Source organism: Oncorhynchus masou, chromosome 29 (genome assembly GCF_036934945.1).
Source record: "Oncorhynchus masou masou isolate Uvic2021 chromosome 29, UVic_Omas_1.1, whole genome shotgun sequence".
Taxonomy (NCBI): Eukaryota; Metazoa; Chordata; class Actinopteri; order Salmoniformes; family Salmonidae; genus Oncorhynchus; species Oncorhynchus masou.
In genome coordinates, this window is record NC_088240.1 from 79,731,647 (window position 1) to 79,752,528 (window position 20,882).

At 46.2% G+C, this 20,882-nt stretch overlaps 1 protein-coding gene across 1 annotated transcript in view; it reads left to right on the forward strand.

Annotated features, from left to right (window-relative positions):
* LOC135520693 (integrin alpha-10-like) overlaps window positions 1-20,882 on the forward strand; it is a 62,945-nt gene that overhangs the window by 38,456 nt on the left and 3,607 nt on the right. Inside the window, exons 9-28 of the mRNA XM_064946432.1 lie at window positions 3,359-3,524; window positions 4,871-4,944; window positions 5,072-5,216; window positions 6,187-6,335; window positions 8,225-8,368; window positions 8,651-8,857; window positions 9,442-9,572; window positions 9,719-9,885; window positions 11,412-11,554; window positions 11,933-12,043; window positions 12,179-12,264; window positions 12,496-12,637; window positions 12,868-12,960; window positions 14,057-14,133; window positions 14,324-14,413; window positions 14,488-14,572; window positions 14,684-14,797; window positions 14,886-14,993; window positions 15,128-15,241; window positions 15,333-15,428. Coding sequence (XP_064802504.1) covers window positions 3,359-3,524; window positions 4,871-4,944; window positions 5,072-5,216; window positions 6,187-6,335; window positions 8,225-8,368; window positions 8,651-8,857; window positions 9,442-9,572; window positions 9,719-9,885; window positions 11,412-11,554; window positions 11,933-12,043; window positions 12,179-12,264; window positions 12,496-12,637; window positions 12,868-12,960; window positions 14,057-14,133; window positions 14,324-14,413; window positions 14,488-14,572; window positions 14,684-14,797; window positions 14,886-14,993; window positions 15,128-15,241; window positions 15,333-15,428 — 2,442 coding nt within the window. The remainder of the gene's footprint in view (window positions 1-3,358; window positions 3,525-4,870; window positions 4,945-5,071; window positions 5,217-6,186; window positions 6,336-8,224; window positions 8,369-8,650; window positions 8,858-9,441; window positions 9,573-9,718; window positions 9,886-11,411; window positions 11,555-11,932; window positions 12,044-12,178; window positions 12,265-12,495; window positions 12,638-12,867; window positions 12,961-14,056; window positions 14,134-14,323; window positions 14,414-14,487; window positions 14,573-14,683; window positions 14,798-14,885; window positions 14,994-15,127; window positions 15,242-15,332; window positions 15,429-20,882) is intronic.

A 20,882-nucleotide genomic window follows, 5' to 3' on the forward strand; every position in this document is an offset into this window, starting at 1 on the left:
AGAGAGAGAGAGAGAGAGATGGACGGAGAGAGAGAGAGAGAGAGACAGGGTACTGAGAGAGAAGAGAGAGAGAAATCTCAGTAAGACCAAAATAATGGTGTTCCAAAAAAGGTCCAGTCACCAGGACCACAAATACAAATTCCATCTAGACACTGTTGCCCTAGAGCACACAAAAAACTATACATACCTTGGCCTAAACATCAGCACCACAGGTAACTTCCACAAAGCTGTGAACGATCTGAGAGACAAGGCAAGAAGGGCATTCTATGCCATCAAAAGGAACATAAATTTCAACATACCAATTAGGATTTGGCTAAAAATACTTGAATCAGTCATAGAGCCCATTGCCGTTTATGGTTGTGAGGACTGAGGTCCGCTCACCATCCAGGACTTCACAAAATGGGACAAACACCAAATTGAGACTCTGCATGCAGAATTCTGCAAAAAATCCTCCGTGTACAATGTAGAACACCAAATAATGCATGCAAAGCAGAATTAGGCCGATACCCACTAATTATCAAAATTCTACAACCACCTAAAAGGAAGCGATTCCCAAACCTTCCATAACAAAGCCATCACCTACAGAGAGATGAACCTGGAGAAGAGTCCCCTAAGCAAGCTGGTCCTGGGGCTCTGTTCACAAACACAAACACACCCCACAGAGCCCCAGGACAGCAACACAGTTTGACCCAGGCAAATCATGAGAAAACAAAAAGATAATTACTTGACACATTGGAAAGAAGTAACAAAAAACAGAGCAAACTAGAATGCTATTTGGCCCTACACAGAGAGTACACAGTGGCAGAATACCTGACCACTGTGACTGACCCAAACTTAAGGAAAACTTTGACTATGTCCAGACTCAGTGAGCATAGCATTTAGACAAACTCCCATATATGTTTGGTGAAATACCACAGTGTACCATCACAGTAGCAAGATTTGTGACCTGTTGCCACAAGAGAAAGGCAACCAGTGAAGAACAAACACCATTGTAAATACAACCCATATTTATGTTTATTTATTTTCCCTGTAAACATATGTTTCGCACACCAATAAAACCCCTTAATTTAAATTAGAGTGAGAGTGAGAGTGAGAGAGAGAGAGAGAGAGAGAGAGAATCTCCAGGGAGTCTTGATGCTGAAACGTGGTTTCACTGAGGCGGCTGCAATTTTTTGATGTTGTTGCTCTCTGTCCTGCTGCCAGTGTGTGTAGGACAGAAAACAGCCCTTTGGGGAGAGCAGAGCAACAAGCTCTCTAAAATAACAGCCTGGGTCGTGTTTTATACATCAGCCTGCCTGACTGCCGGCTCACACAGAATTTATAGTCAACAAGTGGAGGGGTCAAAGGGTGTGTGTTTGTCTGTTTGCGAGTTTGTTTGTGTGCATGTGCCTGTGCAACTGTGTGTATACATGTGCATATACATTTGCAGTAGCTATAACTTCACTGTATGCTTTGAATAGTTAACAAGCTACCTCCCGCTGTCTGTATTTCTGTCCTCCCTCTCCGTTCGTGACTCTGAGGACAAACCAGCAGCAGCTGACAAGACCAACGGAATTCATCTGTTTCTATAAGATCTCCATGTATTCATTTATAGTGTAGGATTCCTTCACATTAAACCCTCCCTCCCTCCCTCCCTTCCTCTATCTCTCCCTCCATCCATCCCTCCCTCCCTCCCTCCCTCCGTCCCCTTTGAATACAGAGAATTTCCTTATTTAAGATGGCAGCCAGAGTGACAGGGAAGGATTGTTGGGATTGGGTTTCTGGGGAGGAATGTGCTCCTTACTGCAGTTTTTAGGCTATTCTGTATTACAGACTACTAACTGTAGCTGTTACTATAGCCTCCTCACACTAGAGAGCCCTACCACACCAGTCATCTCTCTCCCCCTGTCTGGACCAATTCTTTCATTTCACGGTTTGCTAGAGCAGTATTTCCCATTTCCCATTTTAGCTGACTCCATTTTTAGACACCCCCTTAGTTAGAACCCTACGGACAGTATTTGTTTTAAGACACCCCCTTAGTTAGAACCCTACGGACAGTATCTGTTTTAAGACACCCCCTTAGTTAGAACCCTACGGACAGTATCTGTTTTAAGACACCCCCTTAGTTAGAACCCTACGGACAGTATCTGTTTTAAGACACCCCTTAGTTAGAACCCTACGGACAGTATCTGTTTTAAGACACCCCCTTAGTTAGAACCCTACGGACAGTATCTGTTTTAAGACACCCCCTTAGTTAGAACCCTACGGACAGTATCTGTTTTAAGACACCCCCTTAGTTAGAACCCTACGGACAGTATCTGTTTTAAGACACCCCCTTAGTTAGAACCCTACGGACGGTATCTGTTTTAAGACACCCCCTTAGTTAGAACCCTACGGACAGTATCTGTTTTAAGACACCCCCTTAGTTAGAACCCTACGGACAGTATCCGTTTTAAGACACCCCCTTAGTTAGAACCCTACGGACAGTATCTGTTTTAAGACATCCCCTTAGTTAGAACCCTACGTACATTATCTGTTTTTTCTCTTTTAAGTGCTTATATTCTGCACATCTGGCTGTCACTCTGTGGTTGTCCTTGATTCAGGTTATGTCCTCTACTGTACTGTACGGGGTTGGTGTTGGCAGCTCTCTCTCTGTCCTCTCAGATTGTCCTGACTCAGTAATATCTCTCCCTCTATATAAATGTTCTCTGTCCCTGTGAAACATGGAGGAGTTATTGGCGGAAGACGTAGAGGATATGTCTGTTAATGTTATCTCTCGCTCTCCCTTTCACTTTTTCTGTCCCTTACATTTAACCCCTTCTTTCTCTCCCTTTTGTTTTTCTACCCTTCACTTTAACCCCTTTCTCCCTCTCTCCCTCCCCATTTATCTCTCCCCCTCTCTTTTCTCATCCCTTTCTCTCTCCTTCGCCCTTTATCTCTCCTCCTCTTTTCTCATCCCTTTCTCTCTCCTTCATCTCTCCCCCTCTCTTTCCTCATCCCTTTCTCTGTTCCCCCACTCTTTCCCTCTCTCCCCCTCTCTTTTCTCATCCCTTTCTCTCTCCTTTGCCCTTTATCTCTCCCCCCTCTCTTTCCTCATCCCTTTCTCTGTTCCCTCTCTCTCTCCCCCTCTCTTTTCTCATCCCTTTCTCTCCTTCGCCCTTTATCTCTCCCCCCTCTCTTTCCTCATACCTTTCCATGTTCCCCTCTCTTCCTCTCTCTCTCCCCCTCTCTCTTCCTCTCTCTCTCCCCCTCTCTTTTCTCATCCCTTTCTCTCTCCCTCCCCCTTTATCTCTCCCCCTCTCTTTTATCATCCCTTTCTCTCTCCCTCCCCCTTTATCTCTCCCCCTCTCTTTCCTCATCCCTTTCTCTCTCCCTCCAGGTATTGGGTCACTACATCCGCAGGCAGCAGGACCCAGAGACGTTTATCAGTGAGATCAAGTACATTGCCAGCGACCCAGACGACAAATACTTCTTCAACGTGACTGACGAGGCGGCGCTCAACGACATCGTAGATGCACTAGGAGACCGCATCTTCACTCTAGAGGGTGAGACGGCGAGAGGAAGAGGAAGGAGGAGGGAGGGAGGTGAAAGTGCTGGAAAGAGAAAGGAGGGTAAAGGGTGTCTGTGTTCTGGAGACAGGGAGGAACTGCTTTCTTATTTAGCCAGGGAGAAAGTTAGAAGAGAGAGGGATGTTACTCTCTTTCAATTGAGAAAGAGGCAAAAAAGAATGGTGCCACATTTAATCCCAGATGGAATGAAAGAGGAAGGGATGGATAGATGCCACTACCTTGAAAAGGAAAGAAGGGCGCGAGCAGCTATCACAACACTTACAGGAACAAGGGAGGAAGACTGAGAAATTATGCCACCCTGAATTCTGTAGGGAGCGAGGGAGGAAGGGAGTGGAGGATATGAGAGGAGGATGAGGGAGGTAGACTCTGTATACCAGCTGGGGTCTTGAGAGAGAGGGCACTAACCTGTGACATCTAGATAGTGGCAGATTGGGGAGGGGAAGGAAGGGAGGGAATGTATGGAGTTTTGGTGAAAGGGGGATAGAAGTAAAAGTACAGTATTTGAATTGAGAGTGAATATTCATGTGTCAGAGTGGGCAGCACAGGATGCCACGTTTAGTCCCATCACGGTATTCATGTGTCAGAGTGGGCAGCACAGGATGCCACGTTTAGTCCCATCACGGTATTCATGTGTCAGAGTGGGCAGCACAGGATGCCACGTTTAGTCCCATCACGGTATTCATGTGTCAGAGTGGGCAGCACAGGATGCCACGTTTAGTCCCATCACGGTATTCATGTGTCAGAGTGGGCAGCACAGGATGCCACGTTTAGTCCCATCACGGTATTCATGTGTCAGAGTGGGCAGCACAGGATGCCACGTTTAGTCCCATCACGGTATTCATGTGTCAGAGTGGGCAGCACAGGATGCCACGTTTAGTCCCATCACGGTATTCATGTGTCAGAGTGGGCAGCACAGGATGCCACGTTTAGTCCCATCACGGTATTCATGTGTCAGAGTGGGCAGCACAGGATGCCACGTTTAGTCCCATGCCACCTGGCACTGGCAGAACAAACATTAACCAAACATTCAACTAAACTTCCTCTGAGAGTTAGGGTTAGGGAAAACCTGTTCCACTTTCACCTTAGCAGAGGTCCCATCAGCCCCTCACTCAGTCACTGAACCCCCACGCCACACAGATATGTGGTTGGGCACAGAAACATGAGAGGGTCAGACTCATGACTTTAATAAAATCATTTTTGAATGACATGACACAAAATAATAGCAGAGAGATCTGCTTAACTACATTTTTGTGTTGGATACTACAGAAAATGTGCTAGAAAGGTTTGTAAAACGTTGTTTTGATATTTCTGTTTCGTCATAGGGACGCTGGGGTACAACGAGAGCTCCTTCAAGTTTGAGATGTCCCAGATTGGCTTCTCCACACACGTTCTCGATGTGAGTCCACCATGTGTGTGTGTGCGTAGTGTGCAACCATGCGAGCGCGCGTCATGTCATTGTCTTGAATTTCTGATCTGTCATTATACAGTATGTTTATCCCCCCTCTCCCATGCATGTGTTTCAGGATGGCATCCTGTTTGGGATGGTGGGGGCGTATGACTGGGATGGAGGGGTGCTGAAGGAGGGCGCTAAGGGCCGCATCATGCCCACCAGAGAGGCCTTTGAGTCAGAGTTCCCCCAGGAGCTCAAGAACCATGCTGCCTATCTGGGTGACTTAACTTACTTACATTACACTATGTACACTTTACATTACACCGTTTTACACATTATACTACTCAACTTATCACTGTTTTACACATAATACTACTCAACTTATCACTGTTTTACACATAATACTACTCAACTTATCACTGTTTTACACATAATACTACTCAACTTATCACTGTTTTACACATAATACTACTCAACTTATCACTGTTTTACACATAATACTACTCAACCTATCACTGTTTTACACATAATACTACTCAACCTATCACTGTTTTACACATAATACTACTCAACTTATCACTGTTTTACACATAATACTACTCAACCTATCACTGTTTTACACATTATACTACTAAATGTATCACTGTTTTACACATAATACCACTAAATGTATCACTGTTTTACGCAATACTACTAAACGTATCACTGTTTTACACATTATACTACTAAATGTATCACTGTTTTACACATAATACTACTAAATGTATCACTGTTTTACACAATACTACTCAACTTATCACTGTTTTACATATAATACTACTAAACGTATCACTGTTTTACACATAATACTACTAAACGTATCACTGTTTTACACATAATACTACTAAACGTATCACTGTTTTACATATAATACTACTAAACGTATCACTGTTTTACATATAATACTACTAAACATATCACTGTTTTTCACATTATACTACTCAACTTATCACTGTTTTACACATAATACTACTAAATGTATCACTGTTTTACACATAATACTACTAAACATATCACTGATTTACAGTTTTGTTTCCATACTTAATGTGTCTCCAGGCATCTATATGACATGTGAGATATTTGTGGATCTAATTAAAGTATTTGTGTGTGTGTGTGTGTGTGTGTGTGTGTGTGTGTGTGTGTGTGTGTGTGTGTGTGTGTGTGTGTGTGTGTGTGTGTGTGTGTGTGTGTGTGTGTGTGTGTGTGTAGGCTATACAGTGTCGTCAGTGATAGTGGGAGACTGGAGGAGGCTGTATGTGGCTGGAGCTCCCAGGTTCAAACACAAAGGAAAGGTCATTCTGTTTGAACTGAGCGACAATGGAGATGTCAACATTGCACAGGCCCTCAATGGAGAACAGGTAGCTAGTGTGTGTGTATATACCTCATTGTATGTATCTATCAATCAAGCTCTCACTCACCCCAAGCCCCCACACCTCTTCTCCTCACCACCACCATACCTCTCTCTCTGTATCTCTCTCTCTCCTCTCTCTCTTTTTTTTATTTCACCTTTATTTAACCAGGTAGGCTAGTTGAGAACAAGTTCTCATTTGCAACTGCGACCTGGCCAAGATAAAGCATAGCAGTGTGAACAGACAACACAGAGTTACACATGGAGTAAACAATTAACAAGTCAATAACATAGTAGAAAAAAAGGGGAGTCTATATACATTGTGTGCAAAAGGCATGAGGAGGTAGGCGAATAATTACAATTTTGCAGATTAACACTGGGGTGATAAATGATCAGATGGTCATATACAGGTAGAGATATTGGTGTGCAAAAGAGCAGAAAAGTAAATAAATAAAAACAGTATGGGGATGAGGTAGGTGAAAATGGGTGGGCTATTTACCAATAGGCTATGTACAGCTGCAGCGATCGGTTAGCTGCTCAGATAGCAGATGTTTGAAGTTGGTGAGGGAGATAAAAGTCTCCAACTTCAGGGATTTTTGCAACTCGTTCCAGTCACAGGCAGCAGAGTATTGGAACGAAAGGCGGCCAAATGAGGTGTTGGCTTTAGGGATGATCAGTGAGATACACCTGCTGGAGCGCGTGCTACGGATGGGTGTTGCCATCGTGACCAGTGAACTGAGATAAGGCGGAGCTTTACCTAGCATGGACTTGTAGATGACCTGGAGCCAGTGGGTCTGGCGGCGAATATGTAGCGAGGGCCAGCCGACTAGAGCATACAAGTCGCAGTGGTGTGTGGTATATGGTGCTTTAGTGACAAAACGGATGGCACTGTGATAAACTGCATCCAGTTTGCTGAGTAGAGTGTTGGAGGCAATTTTGTAGATGACATCGCCGAAGTCGAGGATCGGTAGGATAGTCAGTTTTACTAGGGTAAGTTTGGCGGCGTGAGTGAAGGAGGCTTTGTTGCGGAATAGAAAGCCGACTCTTGATTTGATTTTCGATTGGAGATGTTTGATATGAGTCTGGAAGGAGAGTTTACAGTCTAGCCAGACACCTAGGTACTTATAGATGTCCACATATTCAAGGTCGGAACCATCCAGGGTGGTGAGGCTCGTTGGGCATGCGGGTGCAGGCAGCGATCGGTTGAAAAGCATGCATTTGGTTTTACTAGCGTTTAAGAGCAGTTGGAGGCCACGGAAGGAGTGTTGTATGGCATTGAAGCTCAATTGGTGGTTAGATAGCACAGTGTCCAAGGACGGGCCGGAAGTATATAGAATGGTGTCGTCTGCGTAGAGGTGGATCAGGGAATCGCCCGCAGCAAGAGCAACATCATTGATATATACAGAGAAAAGAGTCGGCCCGAGAATTGAACCCTGTGGCACCCCCATAGAGACTGCCAGAGGACCGGACAGCATGCCCTCCGATTTGACACACTGAACTCTGTCTGCAAATTAATTGGTGAACCAGGCAAGGCAGTCATCCGAAAAACCGAGGCTACCGAGTCTGCCGATAAGAATATGGTGATTGACAGAGTCGAAAGCCTTGGCAAGGTCGATGAAGACGGCTGCACAGTACTGTCTTTTATCAATGGCGGTTATGACATTGTTTAGTACCTTGAGTGTGGCTGAGGTGCACCCGTGACCGGCTCGGAAACCAGATTGCACAGCGGAGAAGGTACGGTGGGATTCGAGATGGTCAGTGACCTGTTTGTTGACTTGGCTTTCGAAGACCTTAGATAGGCAGGGCAGGATGGATATAGGTCTGTAACAGTTTCTGTAAGAGTTTCTCTCTCGCTGTCTCTCTCCCTCTGTCTCTGTCTCTCTCTCTCTCTGTCTGTAGATTGGGTCGTACTATGGCAGTGAGGTGTGTGGGTTGGACGTGGACCAGGATGGCATTACTGATGTTCTGCTGGTGGCAGCACCCATGTACCTGGGCCCTGGCAACAAGGAGGCAGGCAGAGTCTACATCTACTCCCTCAGTGGGGTGAGACAGGGGGGAGTAGTGGGGAAGGACTGAGCTGGTGTCAGTGAGAGATGGGTGAAGGGGGGAGATAGAGTTAAGGGAGGGTAAAGGGGTTGAGGATATTAGTGGATAAGAAGAGGAATGGCTGGGAGCTGCTGACTCTCTGTCTCTCTCTCTCTCTCTACTCTGCCTCTCTTTCTCTCTCTCTATTCTGTCTCTCTCCATTTCTCTTTCTCTTTCTCTGCTCTCTCTTCCTCTCTCTCTCTCTCTCTCTCTCTCTCTCTCTCCCTCTCTCTCTCTCAGGAGGAGGTGTTTGTGTCTAACGGTACTCTGAAGGCAGAGGATAGGTTCCAGGATGCTAGGTTTGGCTACGCCCTGGCCTCCGCCCCAGACCTCAACCATGACGGGTACACTGACCTGCTGGTGGGGGCACCCCTAGAGGACGGACACAATGGGGCCATATACGTCTACCACGGCCAGGGCATACACATCATCCACAACTACAAACAGGTAGACATACACATCATCCACAACTACAAACAGGTAGACATACACATCATCCACAACTACAAACAGGTAGACATACACATCATCCACAACTACAAACAGGTAGACATACACATCATCCACAACTACAAACAGGTAGACATACACATCATCCACAACTACAAACAGGTAGACATACACATCATCCACAACTACAAACAGGTAGACATACACATCATCCACAACTACAAACAGGTAGACATACACATCATCCACAACTACAAACAGGTAGACATACACATCATCCACAACTACAAACAGGTAGACATACACATCATCCACAACTACAAACAGGTAGACATACACATCATCCACAACTACAAACAGGTAGACATACACATCATCCACAACTACAAACAGGTAGAGAAAGAAGTGTCACCAGAAGTATAGGTGGAGTCCATCTCTGTGAAAAGAAAAGTGAAGATTTGTTTTTAAAGTGATATCATTCTTAGCTATAGTATTTCCATTGACCTCGTTCTACGTCTCTCTCCACCACTTCTCTACTCTCATCTCTCCACCTCCTTGCTCACCTCTCCTTCTCCTTGTAGCGTATCGCAGGGTCGTCCCTGTCCCCCTCTCTGCAGTATTTTGGGCGCAGTGTGAGTGCCAGATTAGACCTGGATGGAGATGGTCTGTTAGACCTGGCTGTGGGGGCCCAGGGCAGTGCTGTACTACTCAGGTAAGAAAGGAGGGATGAGGGGAGGTGGAGGAATGAAGAAGAGGGGAGGGGAGGGATAAATTGTCAGACTTGGCTGTGGAGTATTTTATTTTAATGTGATGATGATCGTCATCATTGAATGATCAATTCTCCCTCCATCTCTCCAGTTCTCGTAGTATAGTCCAGATCAACATGAGTCTGTCCTTCCAGCCCCACTCCATCAACGTCATCCAGAAGACGTGTCAGAGAGGAGGGAGGGAGTCTGCATGTCTCAACGCTACAGCCTGCTTCCTGGCTCTGTCCCGTTCCCCTGGAACTCACAGCAGCAGCTTCGGTAAGGGAGAGGGAGGGGAGAGAGGGAGGGGCAGGGACTGGAGAGAGTAAGAGGGAGGGAGGGAGGGAGGGAGGGAGGGAGGGAGGGAGGGAGGGAGGGAGGGAGGGAGGGAGGGAGGGAGGGAGGGAGGGAGGGAGGGAGGGGAGAGAGGGAGGGAGGGAGGGGCAGGGACTGGAGAGAGTAAGGGGGAGGGAGGGGAGAGAGGGAGGGGCAGGGACTGGAGAGAGTAAGGGGGAAGGAGAGAGGAGGGAGGGAGTCTGCCTGTCTCAACGCTACAGCCTGCTTCCTGGCTCTGTCCTGTTCCCCTGGAACTCACAGCAGCAGCTTCGGTAAGGGAGAGGGAGGGAGTGGGTGAGGGAGGGAGGGAGGGAGGGAGGGAGGGAGGGAGGGAGGGAGGGAGGGAGGGAGGGAGGGAGGGAGGGAGGGAGGGAGGGAGGGAGGGAGGGGCAGGGACTGGAGAGAGTAAGGGGGAAGGAGAGAGGAGGGAGGGAGTCTGCCTGTCTCAACGCTACAGCCTGCTTCCTGGCTCTGTCCTGTTCCCCTGGAACTCACAGCAGCAGCTTCGGTAAGGGAGAGGGAGGGAGTGGGTGAGGGAGGGAGGGGCAGGGACTGGAGAGAGTAAGGGGGAAGGAGAGAGGAGGGAGGGAGTCTGCCTGTCTCAACGCTACAGCCTGCTTCCTGGCTCTGTCCCGTTCCCCTGGAACTCACAGCAGCAGCTTCGGTAAGGGAGAGGGAGGGGAGAGAGGGAGGGGCAGGGACTGGAGAGAGTAAGAGGGAGGGAGGGAGGGAGGGAGGGAGGGAGGGAGGGAGGGAGGGAGGGAGGGAGGGAGGGAGGGAGGGAGGGGGCAGGGACTGGAGAGAGTAAGGGGGAGGGAGGGGAGAGAGGGAGGGGCAGGGACTGGAGAGAGTAAGGGGGAAGGAGAGAGGAGGGAGGGAGTCTGCCTGTCTCAACGCTACAGCCTGCTTCCTGGCTCTGTCCTGTTCCCCTGGAACTCACAGCAGCAGCTTCGGTAAGGGAGAGGGAGGGAGTGGGTGAGGGAGGGAGGGAGGGAGGGAGGGAGGGAGGGAGGGAGGGAGGGAGGGGCAGGGACTGGAGAGAGTAAGGGGGAAGGAGAGAGGAGGGAGGGAGTCTGCCTGTCTCAACGCTACAGCCTGCTTCCTGGCTCTGTCCTGTTCCCCTGGAACTCACAGCAGCAGCTTCGGTAAGGGAGAGGGAGGGAGTGGGTGAGGGAGGGAGGGAGGGGCAGGGACTGGAGAGAGTAAGGGGGAAGGAGAGAGGAGGGAGGGAGTCTGCCTGTCTCAATGCTACAGCCTGCTTCCTGGCTCTGTCCTGTTCCCCTGGAACTCACAGCAGCAGCTTCGGTAAGGGAGAGGGAGGGAGTGGGTGAGGGAGGGAGGGAGGGAGGGGCAGGGACTGGAGAGAGTAAAAGGGAGGGAGGGGGAAGGAGATAGGAGGGAGGGAGTCCGCCTGTTAGATTTGATAGATTTGTTATCAACACTAACATCCCCTTCTCCCTCCTCCTCAGAGCTGTCGGTGGTGGCCATGTTGGATGAGAGAAAGTTGACAGCGAGGGCGTTGTTTGACGACAGCAACCAGAGACAGACCCAGCTGGGGGTCAGAGTTCACACAGGACAGACCATCTGCCACAACCTGCCCTTCCATGTGTTTGTGAGTATGACACACACACCAGAGCTCAGCTGGTAGAGCATGGTACTTGCAACGCCAGGATAGTGGGTTCAATTCCTAGGACCAAACAGCGACCATACATACTTTTTTTAAAAGTATGCACGCATGACTGTAAGCCGCTTTGGATAAAAGCCTCTGCTAAATGGCATATACACACACACTACACAACTAACATACACACATGCCCTGACACAAACACACAACCAACATGTACACGCTACTGCCACAACCTGCCCTTCCATATGTCACACACAATGCCAAAACACACATTTGTGTGCATCCTTCACCCCGACCGACACACACAATCTACATGCTGAAACATGACATTGACCTCTAACCCTTTGTCTCTGTCTGTGATAGGACACAGCAGACTACATCCGTCCAATCAGCTTCTCCCTGCGCTTTAAGATCAACGATACAGAGAGCGGCCCAGTGCTGGACGAAGGCTGGCCCACCACCTTCAAGAGATCGGTCAGTGTGTGGGGTGTGTGTGGGGTGCTCGTAGCATCCTGGACAAAGTGTATGATGTAATGTACTGTTGCTGTACGTTATCTACAGCATTACTCTGGCACCTCCATTTCAAATACTGTACCTTGATGTCTCCAGATTGCGTTCTTCAAAGACTGTGGTGAGGATGATGTGTGTGTCACTGATCTGGTGCTGCAGGCTCATATGGACATCTCTGGGACAAGGTACATCTCACACACACGAACACATGTGCACACACACAGGCATGGACACACACGTATAGACACACACACACACATGATCAAAAATGTTCCTCTCTTTTTTGTGTCCAGTCAACACTCAATCAGCCAAACAATTACTAAGTCAAGCGTTCCTGTTGTATAAATGTTGTGTAGTTGTTGTATAAATGTTGTGTAGTAGTTGTATGAATGTCTGAATGTAACTCCTCTCTGCAGACAGCAGCCCTATGTGATCCGTAGCCCTCGCAGACGTCTGGCTGTAGAAGTCCAGCTGCAGAACAGACTGGAGAACGCCTACAACACCAGCCTGACACTGTACTACTCACGCAACCTCCACTTCTCTAGTCTCAGTATACGGGTACGAGACACACACACACCACACAGACATACACACCGCACACCACACAGACACACACACACACACCGCACACCACACAGACACACACACACACACCACACAGACACACACACAGATTTTCTACATGGACCTGAGAATTTCATTCTGTCTCCTCCCCCTTCTCTCTCTTCCTCCCTCCCTTTCGATGTCTCCATCCCTATCTTTCTCTCTCTCTCCTTCTCTCACTCTAGGAGGATACCCAGTTGAAAATTGAGTGTACATCTCTCAGTTCCAACAGTCATTCCTGTAATGTCAGCTATCCTGTGTTCCGCTCCCACTCCAAGGTCTGTCTGTCTGGCATCAAATACAATGAACAGAAATATAAACCCAACATGTAAAGTGTTGGTCCCATGTTTCATGAGCTGAAATTAAAGATCCCAGAAATGTTCCATACACAAAAATCGTATTTTTCTCAAATGTTGTGCACAAATTTGTTTACATCCCTGTTAGTGAGCATTTCTCCTTTGCCAAGATAATCCATCCACCTGACAGGTGTGGCATATCAAGAAGCTGATTAAACGGCATAATCATTACACAGGTGCTGGGGACAAAAAAAGGCCACTCTAAAATGTGCAGTTTTGTCAAACAACACAATGCCACAGATGTCTCAGGTTTGGAGGGAGTAGTTGGCATGATGACTGCAGGAACGTCACCAGAGCTGTTGCCAGAGAATTGAATGTTAATTTCTCTACCATAAGCAGCCTCCAACGTCGTTTTAGAGAATTTGGCAGTATGTCCAACCGGCCTCACTGTCGCAGACCACATGTAACCACACCAGCCCAGGACCTCCACATCCGGCCTCTTCACCTGCGGGATCGTCTGAGACCAGCCACCCAGACAGCTGATGAAACTGTGGGTTTGCACAACTGAAGAATTTCTGCACAAACTATCAGAAACCGTCTCAGGGAAGCTCATTTGTGTGCTCGCCGTCCTCACCAGGGTCTTGACTTGATTGCAGTTCGACATTGTAATAAACTTCAGTGAGCAAATGCTCACCTTCCTGGCCACTGGCACGCTGGAGAAGTGTGCTCTTCACTGATGAATCCCAGTTTCAGCTGTACCGGGCAGATGTCAGACATATGGCGTCGGGTGGGTGAGTGGTTTGCTGACGTCAACATTGTGAACAGAGTGCCCCATAGTGGGGGTAGGGTTATGGTATGGGCAGGCATAAGCTACGGACAACAAATACAATTGCATTTTATGGATGATAATTTGAATGCACAGAGATACTGTGACGAGATCCTGAGGCCCATTGTCTTGCCATCCACCGCCATCACCTCATGTTTCAGCATGATAATACACGGCCCCATGTCGCAAGGATCAGTGTAGTTCTGATACCACAAACTCAATCCCCACCACCTCTTATCTTCTCTCTGTCAGGTGAACTTCATGTTAGAGTTTGAGTTCAGCTGTACGTCTCTGCTCAGTAAAGTCCAGATGAAACTCACAGTTGCCAGGTAACTCATTATAATCCTATGGAGGAATGTAAAGGGATTCCTATTGGGAGCTTTTAGAAATGAACCTGAAATTCAGCCTCCACTGATTCCGTCTGACCCTAGTCATAATCCTACAGTAGAGACAGAAGTACTGTGTGTTTGTCTTCTCATGTGTCTGTCACATACATCTCTGTGTTCCTGGTTCCCATAGTGACAGTGTGGAGAGAGAGGCTACGTTGGGAGACAACAGTGTTCAGCTCCAGACTGTGGTTCAGTACGAACCTGACCTCTTCATCACCAGGTTAGTCTCTCTCTATCTCTCTCTCGGTCTCTCTGTCTCTCTCTCATTCCCTGTATCTCTACCTTTCTTTGTAGTGACTCCAATCTGAACCGTTATGAGGTCCACCCAACCAGAACCATATCAGAGGCAATAGGACCAGAGTTCTACACACACTTCAGGGTAAGCAGTGCACACAGAATATATCCTTAATATCCTTACTGCACACACACACATACACACACTCTCTTTACACACACACACACACCTCAGACTAATGTGTTCTGTGTGTAGCTGCAGAACCTGGGCTGTTACAGTGTGAGTAACCTGGAGTTGAGGCTGAGCCTGCCCTCTGTAGCAGCTGGAGACCGAGTCTTCATGGCTGTTACTGAGGTCTTCTCTTACAACGTGAGTACTAACCCTCTCCCACTACTGTTGGAATAAACCGTTATTGTCATTTCTCTCTGGTTCTGAACTGTGACCTTTGGGATGTCAGGTGACAGGGGTGAACTGCAGTGTAGACAGTGACGTGTCCCAGCTGAAGGACAGACAGAGAGATGTACGACCACTACATCCTGAAGACATGCAACAGACTGACCTACTGGTGAGAACAGACAGACACATATACACTGATGCACGCACTCACACATACCCACACACAAGATGATCACATTCACAATCCTAACTAGCTATATAGTATATTTTCAGTTGTAACATATTTCTGTGTGCGGTGTGTAGAACTGCAGCAGGTCGTGGTGTGTGGAGGTGGTGTGTGAGGTACAGCAGCTGCATCGAGGACAGACCGCTCTCATACGAGTCAGCCGCAGGGTCCACGACAACTTCTTCAGACAGGTACGAAGTTTCTCACACACACACACACACACACACACACACAACTCTAACTACAAAAACACTCACTCTGACTTTGTGTCTCTGTCACCAGGCTAAGTTTAAGGTGGTGAGGATAGTGAGTGCCTATCGTCTGGCTGCTCAGGAATCTAACCTGGTCACTCTGGGGAGTGGCGCCATCTGGAGGGAGGTGAGAGAAGAGCAGGATTAACACTAATAGTGGAGGACTGGTTTAGCCTTGTCTGTGCCTGACTCATTTACACCCAGATAGAGTAGGAAGCTGGTATAGGGTGATGAATATCTGTCTGTCTGTTGTTTACATCCAGATAGAGTAGGAAGCTGGTATAGGGTGATGATATCTGTCTGTCTGTTGTTTACATCCAGATAGAGTAGGAAGCTGGTATAGGGTGATGATATCTGTCTGTCTGTTGTTTACACCCAGATAGAGTAGGAAGCTGGTATAGGGTGATGAATATCTGTCTGTCTGCTGTTTACATCCAGATAGAGTAGGAAGCTGGTATAGGGTGATGATATCTGTCTGTCTGTCTGTCTGTCTGTCTGTCTGTCTGTCTGTCTGTCTGTTGTTTACACCCAGATAGAGTAGGAAGCTGGTATAGGGTGATGAATATCTGTCTGTCTGTTGTTTACATCCAGATAGAAGAGGAAGCTGGTATAGGGTGATGATATCTGTCTGTCTGTTGTTTACAACCAGATAGAGTAGGAAGCTGGTATAGGGTGATGATGTCTGTCTGTCTGTTGTTTACATCCAGATAGAGTAGGAAGCTGGTATAGGGTGATGAATATCTGTCTGTCTGTTGTTTACATCCAGATAGAGTAGGAAGCTGGTATAGGGTGATGAATATCTGTCTGTCTGTTGTTTACATCCAGATAGAGTAGGAAGCTGGTATAGGGTGATGATATCTGTCTGTCTGTCTGTCTGTCTGTTGTTTACACCCAGATAGAGTAGGAAGCTGGTATAGGGTGATGAATATCTGTCTGTCTGTTGTTTACATCCAGATAGAGTAGGAAGCTGGTATAGGGTGATGAATATCTGTCTGTCTGTTGTTTACATCCAGATAGAGTAGGAAGCTGGTATAGGGTGATGATGTCTGTCTGTTGTTTACATCCAGATAGAGTAGGAAGCTGGTATAGGGTGATGATATCTGTCTGTCTGTCTGTCTGTCTGTTGTTTACACCCAAATAGAGTAGGAAGCTGGTATAGGGTGATGAATATCTGTCTGTCTGTTGTTTACATCCAGATAGAGTAGGAAGCTGGTATAGGGTGATGATGTCTGTCTGTTGTTTACATCCAGATAGAGTAGGAAGCTGGTATAGGGTGATGATGTCTGTCTCTTGTTTACATCCAGATAGAGAAGGAAGCTTGTATAGGGTGATGAATATCTGTCTGTCTGTTGTTTACATCCAGATAGAGTAGGAAGCTGGTATAGAGTGATGATGTCTGTCTGTTGTTTATATCCAGATAGAGTAGGAAGCTGGTATAGGGTGATGAATATCTGTCTGTCTGTTGTTTACATCCAGATAGAGTAGGAAGCTGGTATAGGGTGATGAATATCTGTCTGTCTGTTGTTTACATCCAGATAGAGTAGGAAGCTGGTATAGGGTGATGATATCTGTCTGTCTGTTGTTTACACCCAGATAGAGTAGGAAGCTGGTATAGGGTGATGATATCTGTCTGTCTGTCTGTTGTTTACATCCAGATAGAGTAGGAAGCTGGTATAGGGTAATGATGTCTGTCTGTTGTATACATCCAGATACAGTAGGAAGCTGGTATAGGGTGATGAATATCTGTCTGTCTGTTGTTTACATCCAGATAGAGTAGGAAGCTGGTATAGGATGATGATGTCTGTCTGTCTGTTTACATCCAGATAGAGTAGGAAGCTGGTATAGGGTGATGATATCTGTCTGTCTGTCTGTCTGTCTGTCTGTCTGTCTGTCTGTTGTTTACATCCAGATAGAGTAGGAAGCTGGTATAGGGTGATGAATATCTGTCTGTCTGTTGTTTACATCCAGATAGAGTAGGAAGCTGGTATAGGATGAGGATGTGTCTGTTGTTTACATCCAGATAGAGTAGGAAGCTGGTATAGGGTGATGATATCTGTCTGTCTGTCTGTCTGTTGTTTACATCCAGATAGAGTAGGAAGCTGGTATAGGGTGATGGATATCTGTCTGTCTGTTGTTTACATCCAGATAGAGTAGGAAGCTGGTATAGGATGAGGATGTGTCTGTTGTTTACACCCAGATAGAGTAGGAAGCTGGTATAGGGTGATGAATATCTGTCTGTCTGCTGTTTACATCCAGATAGAGTAGGAAGCTGGTATAGGGTGATGATATCTGTCTGTCTGTCTGTCTGTCTGTCTGTCTGTCTGTCTGTCTGTCTGTCTGTCTGTCTGTTGTTTACATCCAGATAGAGTAGGAAGCTGGTATAGGGTGGTGATGTCTGTCTGTCTGTTGTTTACATCCAGATAGAGTAGGAAGCTGGTATAGGGTGATGAATATCTGTCTGTCTGTTGTTTACATCCAGATAAAGTAGGAAGCTGGTATAGGGTGATGATATCTGTCTGTCTGTCTGTTGTTTACACCCAGATAGAGTAGGAAGCTGGTATAGGGTGATGAATATCTGTCTGTCTGCTGTTTACATCCAGATAGAGTAGGAAGCTGGTATAGGGTGATGAATATCTGTCTGTCTGTTGTTTACATCCAGATAGAGTAGGAAGCTGGTATAGGGTGATGATGTCTGTCTGTTGTTTACATCCAGATTGAGTAGGAAGCTGGTATAGGATGATGATGTCTGTCTGTTGTTTATATCCAGATAGAGTAGGAAGCTGGTATAGGGTGATGATGTCTGTCTCTTGTTTACATCCAGATAGAGAAGGAAGCTGGTATAGGGTGATGAATATCTGTCTGTCTGTTGTTTACATCCAGATAGAGTAGGAAGCTGGTATAGAGTGATGATGTCTGTCTGTTGTTTATATCCAGATAGAGTAGGAAGCTGGTATAGGGTGATGAATATCTGTCTGTCTGTTGTTTACATCCAGATAGAGTAGGAAGCTGGTAAAGGGTGATGATATCTGTCTGTCTGTCTGTTGTTTACATCCAGATAGAGTAGGAAGCTGGTATAGGGTAATGATGTCTGTCTGTTGTATACATCCAGATACAGTAGGAAGCTGGTATAGGGTGATGAATATCTGTCTGTCTGTTGTTTACATCCAGATAGAGTAGGAAGCTGGTATAGGATGAGGATGTGTCTGTTGTTTACATCCAGATAGAGTAGGAAGCTGGTATAGGGTGATGATATCTGTCTGTTGTTTACATCCAGATAGAGTAGGAAGCTGGTATAGGGTAATGATATCTGTCTGTTGTTTACATCCAGATAGAGTAGGAAGCTGGTATAGGGTGATGATATCTGTCTGTTGTTTACATCCAGATAGAGTGGGAAGCTGGTATAGGGTGATGATATCTGTCTGTTGTTTACATCCAGATAGAGTAGGAAGCTGGTATAGGGTGATGATATCTGTCTGTTGTTTACATCCAGATAGAGTAGGAAGCTGGTATAGGGTGATGATATCTGTCTGTTGTTTACATCCAGATAGAGTAGGAAGCTGTTATAGGGTGATGATATCTGTCTGTTGTTTACCTCCAGATAGAGTAGGAAGCTGGTATAGGGTGATGATGTCTGTCTGTTGTTTACATCCAGATAGAGTAGGAAGCTGGTATAGGGTGATGATATCTGTCTGTTGTTTACATCCAGATAGAGTAGGAAGCTGGTATAGGGTGATGATATCTGTCTGTTGTTTACATCCAGATAGAGTAGGAAGCTGGTATAGGGTGATGATATCTGTCTGTTGTTTACATCCAGATAGAGTAGGAAGCTGTTATAGGGTGATGATATCTGTCTGTTGTTTACATCCAGATAGAGTAGGAAGCCGTTATAGGGTGATGATATCTGTCTGTTGTTTACATCCAGATAGAGTAGGAAGCTGGTATAGGGTGATGATGTCTGTCTGTTGTTTACATCCAGATAGAGTAGGAAGCCGTTATAGGGTGATGATATCTGTCTGTTGTTTACATCCAGATAGAGTAGGAAGCTGGTATAGGGTGATGATATATGTCTGTTGTTTACATCCAGATAGAGTAGGAAGATGTTATAGGGTGATGATATGTCTGTTGTTTACATCCAGATAGAGTAGGAAGCTGGTATAGGGTGATGATATCTGTCTGTTGTTTACATCCAGATAGAGTAGGAAGCTGGTATAGGGCGATGATATCTGTCTGTTGTTTACATCCAGATAGAGTAGGAAGCTGGTATAGGGTGATGATATCTGTCTGTTGTTTACATCCAGATAGAGTAGGAAGCTGGTATAGGGTGATGATATCTGTCTGCTGTTTACATCCAGATAGAGTAGGAAGCTGTTATAGGGTGATGATATCTGTCTGTTGTTTACATCCAGATAGAGTAGGAAGCTGTTATAGGGTGATGATGTCTGTCTGTTGTTTACATCCAGATAGAGTAGGAAGCTGGTATAGGGTGATTATGTCTGTCTGTTGTTTACATCCAGATAGAGTAGGAAGCTGGTATAGGGTGATGATATCTGTCTGTTGTTTACATCCAGATAGAGTAGGAAGCTGGTATAGGGTGATGATATCTGTCTGTTGTTTACATCCAGATAGAGTAGGAAGCTGTTATAGGGTGATGATATCTGTCTGTTGTTTACATCCAGATAGAGTAGGAAGCTGTTATAGGGTGATGATATCTGTCTGTTGTTTACATCCAGATAGAGTAGGAAGCTGTTATAGGGTGATGATGTCTGTCTGTTGTTTACATCCAGATAGAGTAGGAAGCTGGTATAGGGTGATGATGTCTGTCTGTTGTTTACATCCAGATAGAGTAGGAAGCTGGTATAGGGTGATGATATCTGTCTGTTGTTTACATCCAGATAGAGTAGGAAGCTGGTATAGGGTGATGATATCTGTCTGTTGTTTACATCCAGATAGAGTAGGAAGCTGTTATAGGGTGATGATGTCTGTCTGTTGTTTACATCCAGATAGAGTAGGAAGCTGTTATAGGGTGATGATGTCTGTCTGTTGTTTACATCCAGATAGAGTAGGAAGCTGGTATAGGGTGATGATATCTGTCTGTTGTTTACATCCAGATAGAGTAGGAAGCTGGTATAGGGTGATGATATCTGTCTGTTGTTTACATCCAGATAGAGTAGGAAGCTGGTATAGGGTGATGATATCTGTCTGTTGTTTACATCCAGATAGAGTAGGAAGCTGGTATAGGGTGATGATATCTGTCTGTTGTTTACATCCAGATAGAGTAGGAAGCTGGTATAGGGTGATGATATCTGTCTGTTGTTTACATCCAGATAGAGTAGGAAGCTGGTATAGGGTGATGATATCTGTCTGTTGTTTACATCCAGATAGAGTAGGAAGCTGGTATAGGGTGATGATATCTGTCTGTTGTTTACATCCAGATAGAGTAGGAAGCTGGTATAGGGTGATGATATCTGTCTGTTGTTTACATCCAGATAGAGTAGGAAGCTGGTATAGGGTGATGATATCTGTCTGTTGTTTACATCCAGATAGAGTAGGAAGCTGGTATAGGGTGATGATATCTGTCTGT